We start from the raw sequence: 13,025 nt of genomic DNA on the forward strand, positions 1-13,025 counted from the left end.
CTTCTGATGTCTTGCGAAGTTATGAATGTGATATTTCTATGGGAGGGTACGAGGGGGGCCGGCTAGGGGGACCTCCTCCTGCTCCACTGGCGGAGGGTGTAGATTTGACTTGTGTGGCTTGTGGAGGTGCTGTGACGTCACTCACCTGATCCAGAGGTGGTTCAACATTACTATTGTAAATGATTAAATAAGGTGGAGCTGATGCGCTACTAGCCGTGTGTGTGTGTGTGTGTGTGTGTGTGTGTGTGTGTGTGTGTGTGTGTGTGTGTGTGTGTGTGATACAAAAATCAAACCTCTGAAAATAGGAGTGCCAGTTAAGTTCTTCCTGCTGTACTTAGAACATCTCCAGCTGAACCGTGTTCAGAGTTCTGCTGGTGTCTGAATTCACTCTGACACAACTACACACTCATCTATGTACCAGGCTCACCTGCTCTTGTTGCAGTCTGCTTGTTAGCTTCATTAGCTAAGTGAGATCTTGAGTCACAGTTGCAACAGACACAATCCTGAATCCACGCAAGAGAACTTTTGAATTTCAAGTGCTCGCTAATTAGAGACTTCAGCTCACTAAGATGTTTGTCCCCCCTGCAGGAAGAGCCGGCCACATGTGTTTAGCTTGAAGCTAATGGAGACCAATGGCTAACAGCAGCTAAACTGTCTAACAGCAGGTCACCAGCTACACTCCAGTCTTCTTCATCCAGCCGTGTGATCACCAACACTTGGACTCTAAAGGTGTGTTCAAACCAAACGGGACGTACATTTTTCCTGCGTTGAGATTACATGTTGGCGGCATGGCTCAGGGGTAGAGAGGCCATCTAGTAACCGAAGGGTTGCTGGTTCAACCCTCACTTCCCCCAGTGACCATGTCCAAGTGTCCTTGAGCGAGATACTGAAACCATGATTGCTCCTGATGAGCAGGTTGGTGCCTTGCATGGCAGCTCCACCATCAGTGAGTGAGGGTGAGTGTGAATGAGACGACACTGTGAAGAGCTTGGAGTACCGCTAAGGTAGAAAAGCACTGAATAAAACTGAGTCCATTTACTGTTTACCATGTTAAGTCTATGAAGAGAGGTGAATAGTCGCAAATTTGTGTGTATTCTTGCCAGGTGGTGCAAATGACGTGAATAACGCGACACAAATGATTCGCACAAGTTGAAAATATTTAACTGGAGCAACAAATTCGCACGGCGCTGTGTCGAGAGCCTAGCAGTGTTTAGATGTCACTGACGTCAGTGGTCCTGGAGTACCGTTGAGTCTGAGAGTGACCAGAAACTCGTCATCACAGTTTCTGGTCAAACGCATCGTTATGACACTGCGTCACCTAAGAACAGATCCGGCGGCGTATCTGGGACATCCACAACAGATACAAGCCAGCAACGGTTGATAATGGAAAGCAATGGCAAAAATAAATTCTGCTCACAGGGGAAAAAAGTTCACCCGAAAGACACCAATAAAAACAAACGATCCAGAGGTCAAACTCGTGGGAGTGAAGTGAGGCGAAAATTTGTGTGAACACACCTTAACACTGATGGTTGGTTGTTACTGTGAGGTGACAGGAAGCTGGAGGAGTTCTAGCTGGTTAGGTGAACACATGGATGATAACATTCAGTGTGTACACACGTTACATGTTACATGTATCAGATCATACATCAGGATATAAGCGGCAGGCAAAGTCTGATCTGAGTCCAGTTTTCTCTTACAGGACACACACACGTCTGGTGTTTGCTGGGCTCACCAGGAAAGTCGCGATGGCAGTGCCGATGATGAAGCCAGCGATGACGTCTGACCAGTGGTTGCGGTATTCAGCCACGCGGTTCAGCCCGGTGAGGAAGGCCAGACACATGAGGCCGAGGGACAACACGGGCTTGGCCAGGCGAGTGCCCTTCGCCTGCACCGTGCATGTCACATACATCTGGAAGAGAGAGAGAGAGAGAGAGAGAGAGAGAGAGAGAGCGAGCGAGAGAAGCGTTCACTGACTCAATCTAGAACCTCCTCCTGGCAGCTGGTTCCCTCCGCCAACCGGTCACATCAGTGCCCGTCAGGCCCATGTCGGTCTCCATCTGGACTCCATCTGGACTCCCTCCAGACGCTATTGAGAAGACGACGACTGCAAGCCAGAAAACTGGTTCTGACAGACCATTATGATGTGACAATGTAGACGACCTTTGACCTTTTCAATGTGACATGGTTTCTGCAGTAGGAAGCTGTACTACTGTGTACTGGTACTCTGTCTGGATACACAGAAGTAACATGTGAAGCACAATTACCACTGTAAAATTTCACACAATTAGGAGCTGTTTTAGACGTGACCCAAAGGAGGAACAGCAGGAGGAGGAGGAGAGGGAGGAGCAGCAGGAGGAGGAGGAGGGGGAGGAGCAGCAGGAGGAGGAGGAGAGGGAGGAGCAGCAGGAGGAGGAGGAGGCAAGGCAAGGCAGTTTTCTTTGTGGCCTGTTTTCACAAACAGTTTGTCTCCAGGCTTCATGCCATCATAACAACATCCTCCACCAGGAGGGACAGACGTGCAGGAGATGTTGGTACAGACAAGAAAACAGTTTATAACACAGAATGGAGGAAACATGGAAATGTTAATAACAGTTGAAGAAGGAAGCTTCTGGAAGGGGAGGCAGGGAGAGCAAGCCAGCTTGATGGGGGACTGGATGGTAGACTGGTTCATGGAAGGGGAGGCAGGGAGAGCAAGCCAGCTTGATGGGGGACTGGATGGTAGACTGGTTCATGGGAGGGGAGGCAGGGAGAGCAAGCCAGCTTGATGGGGGACTGGATGGTAGACTGGTTCATGGAAGGGGAGGCAGGGAGAGCAAGCCAGCTTGATGGGGGACTGGATGGTAGACTGGTTCATGGGAGGGGAGGCAGGGAGAGCAAGCCAGCTTGATGGGGGACTGGATGGTAGACTGGTTCATGGGAGGGGAGGCAGGGAGAGCAAGCCAGCTTGATGGGGGACTGGATGGTAGACTGGTTCATGGGAGGGGAGGCAGGGAGAGCAAGCCAGCTTGATGGGGGACTGGATGGTGGACTGGTTCATGGGAGGGGAGGCAGGGAGAGCAAGCCAGCTTGATGGGGGACTGGATGGTAGACTGGTTCATGGGAGGGGAGGCAGGGAGAGCAAGCCAGCTTGATGGGGGACTGGATGGTGGACTGGTTCATGGGAGGGGAGGCAGGGAGAGCAAGCCAGCTTGATGGGGGACTGGATGGTAGACTGGTTCATGGGAGGGGAGGCAGGGAGAGCAAGCCAGCTTGATGGGGGACTGGATGGTAGACTGGTTCATGGGAGGGGAGGCAGGGAGAGCAAGCCAGCTTGATGGGGGACTGGATGGTGGACTGGTTCATGGGAGGGGAGGCAGGGAGAGCAAGCCAGCTTGATGGGGGACTGGATGGTAGACTGGTTCATGGGAGGGGAGGCAGGGAGAGCAAGCCAGCTTGATGGGGGACTGGATGGTAGACTGGTTCATGGGAGGGGAGGCAGGGAGAGCAAGCCAGCTTGATGGGGGACTGGATGGTAGACTGGTTCATGGGAGGGGAGGCAGGGAGAGCAAGCCAGCTTGATGGGGGACTGGATGGTAGACTGGTTCATGGGAGGGGAGGCAGGGAGAGCAAGCCAGCTTGATGGGGGGACTGGATGGTAGACTGGTTCATGGGAGGGGAGGCAGGGAGAGCAAGCCAGCTTGATGGGGGACTGGATGGTAGACTGGTTCATGAAAGGGGAGCGCAGGCCGGTGTAACAGAAGGTAATAAGAGGGGGGGGGGCGATGCAGGCGGCGGTTGGGGCTCTGGTGGATCTGTGGAAACACAGAGAGACTGAGAGACACCAAGGCCAAACTACAAAGTGCAACAAGTAGTGGTAGTGACAGTTCCAAAAATGTGCAGGGAGGAGAGGAGGAGAGAAGAGAGGGAGAGGAAAGGAGAGGAGGGAAGGGCTCCATGTAACCTGATGTGTCCCCCAGCAGTCTAAGCCTGTAGCAGCATAGCTATCAATGGTTCAGAGCTACCTGAACCAGTCCTGACTGAAGGCTCTGTCATAAAGGAAAGTCTTAAGCCTGGATTTAAACGTAGTTAAAGTGTCTGCCTCTCTGACCCATGGAGAGATGCTGGTTCCACAGTAGAGGAACCGGTACCTGAAGGCTCTACCTCCCAGTCTGTTTTAGAGATACTGGGAGTCACTAACAGACCTGCATTCTGGGAGCGGAGTGCTCTGGTGGGACAGGAGGGACTAATGAGTTCTTTCAGAGAGGATGGAGCTTTATCATTGAGAGCCTGATGAGTCAGCAGAAGGATTTTGAAGTGGATTCTAGATCCTACAGGAAGGAGAGAAGCTAAAGTGGAGAGATGTGTTCTCTCTTCTAACTCCTGTCAGAACCCTGGCTGCAGCATTCTGGACCAGCTGGAGACTCTTTAGAGAGTTGTTGGGACATCCTGACAGGAGAGAGTTGCAGTAGTCCAGCCTAGAAGTGATAAATGCATGCACCAGTTTCTCAGCATCACTCTGGGAAAGGATGTTCCTAATCTTAGTGATACTGCAGATGGAAGAAGGCGGTCCCAGTCACATGATTTATGTGGGAGCTGAAGGAAAGGTCCTGGTCAAAAATGACCCCAAGGTTCCTTGCAGTTGTCCTCAGGGTCAGGGTGATGCCATCTGGAGTAGTGATCTGGTTAGAGAGGTGTCCCTGAGGGGTTTAGGTCCGAACATGATGACCTCAGTTTGATCTGAATTTAGCAGTAAGAAGTTAGAGGACATCCAGGATTTCATGTCTTTCAGGCAGTCTTGCAGATTAGTAAGCTGGCTTGTGTCGTCTGGCTCCATCGACCAGTAGAGTTGTGTGTCATCCTCATAACAGTTGAAGTTGATTGAGTGCTTCTGGATTATGTCACCTAATGGGAGCATGTAAAGAGTGAAGAGAATCGGTCCTAAAACTGAACCCTGTGGTCCACCATATGTAACTCTGCTATACTCAGAATAGTCATTATTAACATTAACAAACTGAAACCTGTCTGATAAGTAGGACTTAAACCATTTTAGGGCAGGTCCTTAATCCCAGTTTCATGGTCTAGTCTCTGTAGCAGGATGCTGTGGTCGATGGTGTCAAATGCAGCACTGAGGTCCAAAAGGACAGAGACGAGACATCTGTCTGAAGCTGTAAGAAGATCAGTAGAGACTCTGACCAGTGCTGGTTCAGTGCTATGGTGTCCCTGAATCCAGACTGGAAGGCTTCAAAGAGCTCGTTGCTGTGCAGATGTTCATGTAGCTGCTCCAGGACAACCTTCTCAAGGATCTTGGAGATGTAGAGGAGGTTGGATATCAGCCTATAGTTGGCTAACACATCTGGGTCAAGAGAAGGTTTTTAAGTAAAGGGTTGATGACAGCCACCTTAAAGGCCTGTGGCTCATAACCTGTGACTAAGGAAAGATTAATTTGATTTAATATAGAAGTGTTGACTAGAGGGAAGGCATCCTTAAGGAGGCTTGTTGGGATGGGATCCAGCAGACAAGTGGCTGACTTGGAGGAACCGACTGTAGAAGTTAATTCTGACAGGTCGATGGGGAGAAGCTGTCCAAGTGAGCACCAAGTCTGGGAGGTGCTTCTATGGGGACTGTAGTCTGTCCTCCATTACTGGCAATCTTTGTTCTGATGTTCACAATCTTTTCAGTGAAGAAAGAAAGGAAGTCGTTACTGCTGAGAGTTGGGGGGATGCATGGCTCAACAGCACTATGGTTCTTGGTGAGCCTGCCCACGGTGCTGAAGAGGAACCTGGGGTGGTTCTTATTCTTGTCTATTAGGGACGAGTAGTAAGCACTTCTAGCATTACGGAGTTCTTTTTATATATTAATAAACTCTCCTTCCAGGCTTGGCGGACTTCCTCGTGCTGGCTGGAATGTGTCTTCCTTTCCAGTTGTCTGGTCTTCTGTTTTAAGGCACGCAGCTCTGGGCTGTACCAGGGAACTATTCTTTTCTGGTTGATAACCTTCTTCTTCAGGGGAGCTACGGCATCAAGTGTCCCAAGGAGTGCTGCTGCAGTGCTGTCCACAAGATAGTCCACCTGGGTGGGGTGGAATCAACATAACTGCCCATTATATCACTACAAGGTGTGGCAGCAAGCTCTGCTGGAATAAACTCCTAAATCTAGAAACAGCAGTGTCAGATAGACTTCTACTGAAGTGGGACTTTTTCCCAGGTAGGATATAATTTGTTAAAGTAAATTCAAATGTAATTAAGGAGTGATCAGACAAGACAGGGTTCTGAAGAAGAACTGTGATGAGGTCAGCTTCTATTCCATAAGTGAGCACTAAATCAAGGATGTGATTAAAAGTGTGAGTGGGTTTGTTTACCCTCTGACAGAAGCCAACAGAATCAAGAAGCGACTTAAACGCAGTGGCCAGACGATCATCATTGACGTCCACATGGATGTCAAAGTCACCCACTAGAATGACTTTGTCTGAGTTCAATGCCAAGTTAGACAGAAAGTCAGGGAGTTCTTCTAAGAACTCAGAATAAGGTGCAGGAGGATGGTACACCCCAGCAAGTAAGAGTGGTTTCTCTGCTTTCCAGTCTGGGAGGGAGAAGCTGACAGTCAGGCTCTCAAATGAATTAATGAACAATTAGGTGGAGGGTTAATGAGCAAATTTGTCTGATAGATTGCAGCTCCTCCTCCTCTGCCAGTGGTGCGAGGTACATGGTAGTGAATGTAACCAGGAGGGCAAGATTCATTTAAACTAACACACTCATCTTGCTGCTCCCAGGTTTCAGGAAGTGCTAATACACCAATCTGATAATTAGTAATTAAATCGTTCACTAGGAGAGACTTGGATGGGAGAGATCGAATATTTAGCAAACCACATTTAATAGTTTTACTGGGTTGGTTTGCTGGAGCAGTGGTTTTAATTTGAACTAAGTTGCTATAAGTTACTCCTCCAGATTTGGGTGCAGGCTTATACAGCCTCAGGGCAGACACAGTTTCTATAGGCTGGGTGGGTGACAACACCAAGGAACCAGCAGAGGGCGTGCTAACCTGCAGCTCTGCCTGCTGGTCTGAACTCTGGGTGCTTGTCAGGGATTAGTATGGCTAACAAACTGGCCTCTGTTCCTAGATAAGAGAGATGCACCATCCAAAGTAGGATGGACGCCATCTCTCCCAATCAGACCAGGCTTTCCCCAGAAGGAGCTCCAATTGTCTGTGAGCCACGTTGTTATCTCAGCACCACCTGGACATCCAGCGATGGAATGAACGCATGCGGCTAAACATGTCATCACTCGCTAAATTGGGCAGCGGGCCAGAGAAAATTACGGAGTCCGACATTGTTTTAGCGTAGTTGCCCACCGAAGCCATGTTAACTTTAGTTAATTCCGACTGGCGAAGCCGGGTGTCATTAGCGCCGACATGTATTACATGTATCACAGGAGAGGGAGGAGCAGCAGGAGGAGGAGAGGGAGGAGCAGGAGGAGGAGGAGGGGGAGGAGCAGCAGGAGGAGGAGCAGGAGGAGGAGGAGAGGGAGGAGCAGCAGCAGGAGGAGGAAGAGGGGGAGGAGCAGCAGGAGGAGGAGGACAGGGAGGAACAGCAGCAGGAGGAGGAGAGGGAGGAGCAGCAGGAGGAGGAGGAGAGGGAGGAGCAGGAGGAGGAGGAGAGGGAGGAGCAGCAGGAGGAGGAGGAGGAGAGGGAGGAGCAGGAGGAGGAGGAGAGGGAGGAGCAGCAGGAGGAGGAGGAAGAGGTCTGAGAGGTACAGCATCAAAGAGGAATCTGTTGTGTGCTGAAGAGCGAATTGGTCAAAAAGAATGATAATCAATAATTATGAATATAATTATTGATTAATATATAAATTACTAATTAATATTAAATATTAATTATACAGGGCACCACCCTGATGAGTTCAGGGAACTATAATACGACCGAACTTGTAACAGTTACCAGTGTCTAACAGAGTTGATCCACTAACAGTCAATATCCTGTACCATTAACTACCTGGGACAGCTCTGATGTTGAAGGAGGAGATCAGAGCACTGCTGATGCTGAGACACGTGACCACAAGTTGGTACACAAAGACACTACGACTTCTCTCATGTAATAAAAATATATTTATAAACACAGTGTATCAATCAATCAGCAACACGTTGGTACAACTGTTATCTAACGAAAGACACAAGTGATAATATGTGTGTGTGCGTGTGTGTGTGAGTGAGTGAGTGAGGGATGGTGAGTGTGTGCGTGCGTGTATATGAAAGAGAGAGTGAGGAGGGGAGGGGGGAGCCTGGTTGCCTAGCAACCAGTTAGCGTTGCAGCGGGGCTAACAGCTAGACTAGTTAGCTTTTAGCCGCTAGTTAGCACCGTGGAGGTAGAACTTGTTGAATGTTAATAACTAAGCGGAGCACTTAGCAAGAGAGAGAGAGAGAGGGAGAGAGAAAGAACAAAGGTGAACCCAAAAATGTGTGTGTTAACACACTTGTGCAGTATTAACAACCGATAACGCCTTCTTGAGAGGTCACGGTTATTAATAACTAACGTCAATAAATACTGTATAATGCTACAATGCTACAATGCTACAATTCTACAATGCTACAATGCTACAATCCGACAACTCTACAATTTCATTTAGCAGACGCTTTTGTCCAAAGCGACGTACAACACAAGCAAGAATTCAGACTGAAGGAAAAACCCATAGTAGCGCCAAAGTGCTTCAGTTGTTATTTGGTCACAGGTACTGCCATCTAGTGGCAGAAGAAGTGTCGCCCCCCCACCCTTTTTTACAATACAACATCACCCAACCCAGTTAGTGCTACATAGTCACTAAGTGCTGGGTCTTGGACCCTCTGACTGATTCTACCCCAAAGAGGAGCAGAGTCAGGTTCAGTGCCTCGGTGCTCTCTGAACAATTGAGTCTTCAATTGTCTCTTAAAAGTAGAAAGGGACTCAGCAGAACGCACAGAGTTGCTATGTAGAATCTGCTAATTACAGGACTTCGTCACATAAACAGAGCATTCATAGACATCATACAACACACTCAGCTATTTCTCTGCCCAGAAAATGCCTAGTTAAAGGAATCCTTACTTGACCCGGTAGAGCGGTAAGGGATTCGATCTCCGTTGATCCAGCGCGGTTCGGCTTGACTCGGAAGGCAGCAGAGCAGCTAGTGGCAGGGCAGCCTGCAGGGTCTGCTGGAGTTACTAGAGTAGCTAGAACGAGCTTTCTTTCACCAGGGACCAGTTCATGTGGGTTGCGTGGCTCGACGGTGGGTTCTCTGGACGAGTGGATGGGGGGGGGGGGTCCGCTTGCGGAGTTCTCGAGGTCCAAAGTGGAGAGCCGAAGAGAACCGGAGAGGTCGAACTTTTCTTGTGCTGAAGTTTTATGTGGTGAGGCAGATGATGTCACTTCCTGTGGGTTGATTCTGGCTCTCAGCCAATAGCAGTTCGGCAAGTGAACTTCCGGTCAAGCGTTGCACGAGTTCTTAGGGGGGTCAGTGGCCTGAGTGAGCCCCCCTCTTTATGACCCTTTGTTTCAAGAACATGTGGCCACTCAAATGCAGGCTCCAGAAAGGTGTCAGGCCTCACAGGGCCTTCCTTCAGCTGGATTCATGGTCACATCTCTTGGTCTGCTTGAGTTGGCACAACAAATTCATTTGGTCTGCTCCTGCTGGACACGTCAGCTGATACTGATCTCCATCATCAGTTAAAACCGAAGCTAACTGTTACCGCGGCGATGGCAGGGGACGGTTGCGTTAATTACGAGCAAGTTTTGTTCCGATGGTCGTCCGTCACTCAGAGAATCCCCGACTGCCGCAGGCGGTCCAGGAGGAAACTGGACGTAACCGAGGATAAATAGATGCACTTTCACCTGCACGCACCAACAAACCAACATGCTGCTGTGTGACAGTGGCGGTGGCGAGGGGCGTGGACCAGGCGGAGCGCTACAGGCTGCAGCTCTGGACACAAGACCCTGCTGAGTCAGCATTCCGGCTCCCGCAGGCCAGCGGTGGTGGCAGCTGAGGGAGGCTGGATACCCTCATCACCGTGTTCATCAGCGTCAGTAAAACTACTGACGCTCTCCTGACGCCAGGCTGCTGAATACGGACCATCTTCAGTCTGACTGTTAAAAATATTGGGAAGGTTCAGCCATCGGCTCCGAACGTTTTATGAAAAAGGGCCACCAGACAGCTGAGAGCGTGTGAATTTGAGCGGACATGTTGAATCTCGCGCTCCCACTCCCTCCGTGTAGCTGGAGAAGAGCTGGCAGACCACAGCAGCAAAGACTCCACGTCAGGAGAGGGGAGGTGAAAGAAGGGAGGGAGGAGGGAGGAAGGGAAGGGGAGCCTTTATCAACCACAACTACAAACACATCTGGGCGTCGCATAGTTTTGGCGGGTCATGACGGGCAGTGAAAATGCTGTGGTCACAGATGGCTCCGCCCTCCGAGGTGTGGGGTCTGACCGTATCATGGCTGTCTGTCTCACAGGGGCCGAGGCCGGATGCATCTATGCTAGGCTAGTGCTACCACTGCTGCAGGTGACTTACTATTCAACGATTCGTAAAAAGACTCTCATCCACTCATCAAACTGAAGTCGTGGGAGTGTTGATCTCGTCAAGCAGGGCCTCCCGCCGTCATCGCTGGTGAAACTAACACTAAACTTCTTTAACCTGCTGCTTGCTAACGTTGAGGAATCAGCTGGTTGGGTTGACAGTAGGAGGCGAGGACAGGTTAGCCTCACTGGCGCTAGCGTGAAGCTAACTGCTGAGGCCCAGAGGAAATGGTAAATGGACTCAGTTTTATATAGGAGGACATGGAGGGAGCGATGACTGTAGTCAGAGGAAATGAGAGAAGAAAAGTCCACATCTGGTTTATCTAGACGCGAATAAAGAGCGAGAGGGAGTGACAGAGAGAGGGAGCGAAGAAAGAGCCTGCAGCAGCACCCTCCTCCTCTCCTCCTTTTCTCCCCCTCTCATGACCATCTGGGCCTCAGATGAACTGTTGTAAATAATACATCATCATAGCTTCTGCTAACAAACACAAATGAAGAGCAGCATGCCTCCATTATTCATGGCGACACGTTAACAAGTCCCATCTTCAGCTGATGTCAGCCACGTGTTTCCTCTGCCCACCCGGACAAGACGAGCTGAACGAGGCAAAGACCAACGCTTCATCTTCATCAAAGCTGCTGCTCAAACACAACATCACTGAGTGACGCCGCTTCCCTCATGACCATGAAGACACATCAAGCTGTCACAGTCCTCTGAGCTCGTCAGCCCCTAAAACTACACGCACCGTTGGCTCTCTGCAGCCGCTCCATCGGCGCTGCACTGGACCCGGGCCAGAACATGTTGTCCCTGTGAATCATTTGAAACCAGAAAGCTCTGAAAAAAGACCTTTTCATCCTGGAGGGAAGCAGTGATCCCCCCCCCCCCACCCCACAAACACACACACACCCCTCCTCAACGAGGCGAAGCCTTAAACAACTGAGATGCACGAATTAAAATTCAATCTGGCCTCATTTTGATGCCATGAAAAAAGCCCTGATGAAGACGAGTGAGTGTGAGTGAGTAAGTGAGTGTGTGAGAGTGGGAGTGAGAGTGAGTGAATGTGAGTGAGACTGAGTGAGTGAGTGAGTGAGTGTGAATGAGTGAGTGTGAGTGAGTGAGTGAGTGAGTGAGTGAGTGAGTTTGAGTGAGTGTGTGTGAGAGTGAGTGTGAGTGACTGAGAGAGTGAATGAGTGAGTGTGAGTGATGAGTGAGTGAGTGAGTGATGAGTGAGTGAGTGTGTGAGTGAGTGAGTGTGAGTGAGTGAGTGTGTGAGTGAGTGAGTACGTGAGTGTGAGTGAGTGATGAGTGAGTGAGTGTGAGTAAGTGAGTGAGTGAGTGATGAGTGGGTGTGAGTGAGTGAGTGAGTGAGTGAGAGAGTGAGTGTGAGTGAATGAGTGAGTGAATGTGAGTGAGTGAGTGAGTGTGAGTGACTGTGTGTGAGTGTGAGTGAGTGTGTGTGAGTGTGAGTGAGTGTGTGAGTGAGTGAGTGAGTGAGTGAGTGAGTGAATGTGAGTGAGTGTGTGTGAGTGTGAGTGAGTGTGTGTGAGTGAGTGAGTGTGTGAGTGAGTGTGAGTGAGTGAGTGTGAGAGTGAGAGAGTGAGTGAGTGAGTGAGTGTTAGTGAGTGTGAGTGAGTGAGTGTGTGTTAGTGAGTGTGAGTGAGTGTGAGTGAGTGAGTGTGAGTGAGTGAGTGAATGTGAGTGAGTGAATGTTAGTGAGTGTGAGTGAGTAAGTGAATGTGAGTGAGTGAGTGAGTGAGTGAGTGTGAGAAAATGCGTGAGTGAGTGATGGAGTGTGTGAGTGAGTGTGAGTAAGTGAGTGTGTGAAAGTGAGTGAGTGTGAGTGAGTGAGTGTGTGAGAGTGAGTGTGAGTGAGTGTGAGTGAGTGAGTGAGTGAGTGAGTGAGTGAGTGAGTGAGTGAGTGAGTGTGAATGAGTGAGTGTGAGTGAGGGTGAGTGAGTGAGTGATTGTGTGAGTAAGTGTGTGTGAGAGTGAGTGTGAGTGAATGAGTGAGTGAGTGAGTGTGAGTAAGTGTGTGAGTGAGTGAGTGTGAGTAAGTGTGTGTGAGAGTGAGTGTGAGTGAGAGTGAGTGAGTGAGTGTGATTGAGTGTGAGTGAATAAGTGAGTGAGTGTGAGTGAGAGAGTGTGTGTGAGTGAGTGTGAGTGAATGAGTGAGTGAGTGAGTGAGAGAGTGTGAGTGAGTGAGTTAGTGAGAGTGAGTGAGTGTGAGTGAGGAAGTGAGTGAGAGTGAGTGAGTGAGTGTGACTGACTGAGTGAGAGTGAGTGAGAGAGTGTGAGTGAGTGAGAGTGAGTAAGTGTGAGTCACTGAGAGAGTGTGAGTGAGAGTTAGTGAGTGTGCATGAGTGAGACTGAGTGAGTGAGTGAGTGAGTGTGAGTGACTGAGTGAGAGTGAGTGAGTGTGAGTGAGGATGAGTGTGTGAGAGAGTGTGAGTGAGTGAGTGTGAGTGAGTGTGAGTCAGTGAGAGTGTGAGTGAGTGAGTGTGTGTTAGTGTGTGA

The 13,025-nt window shown here is 49.7% G+C and overlaps 1 protein-coding gene across 3 annotated transcripts in view; it reads right to left on the bottom strand.

The window, feature by feature from the left end:
• The window catches only part of plppr5b (phospholipid phosphatase related 5b), a 110,279-nt gene that overhangs the window by 14,199 nt on the left and 83,055 nt on the right, over positions 1 to 13,025 (bottom strand). For all 3 annotated transcript variants that reach the window (XM_086191105.1, XM_086191104.1, XM_086191103.1), the window contains one exon: positions 1,733 to 1,909. In XM_086191105.1, the coding sequence (XP_086047231.1) occupies positions 1,733 to 1,909 (177 nt within the window). The remainder of the gene's footprint in view (positions 1 to 1,732; positions 1,910 to 13,025) is intronic.

Source organism: Aulostomus chinensis, chromosome 21 (genome assembly GCF_037954235.1).
Source record: "Aulostomus chinensis isolate RoL2024-O1b breed Wild chromosome 21, RoL_Achi_v1.0, whole genome shotgun sequence".
In the NCBI taxonomy this organism is placed as follows: Eukaryota; Metazoa; Chordata; class Actinopteri; order Syngnathiformes; family Aulostomidae; genus Aulostomus; species Aulostomus chinensis.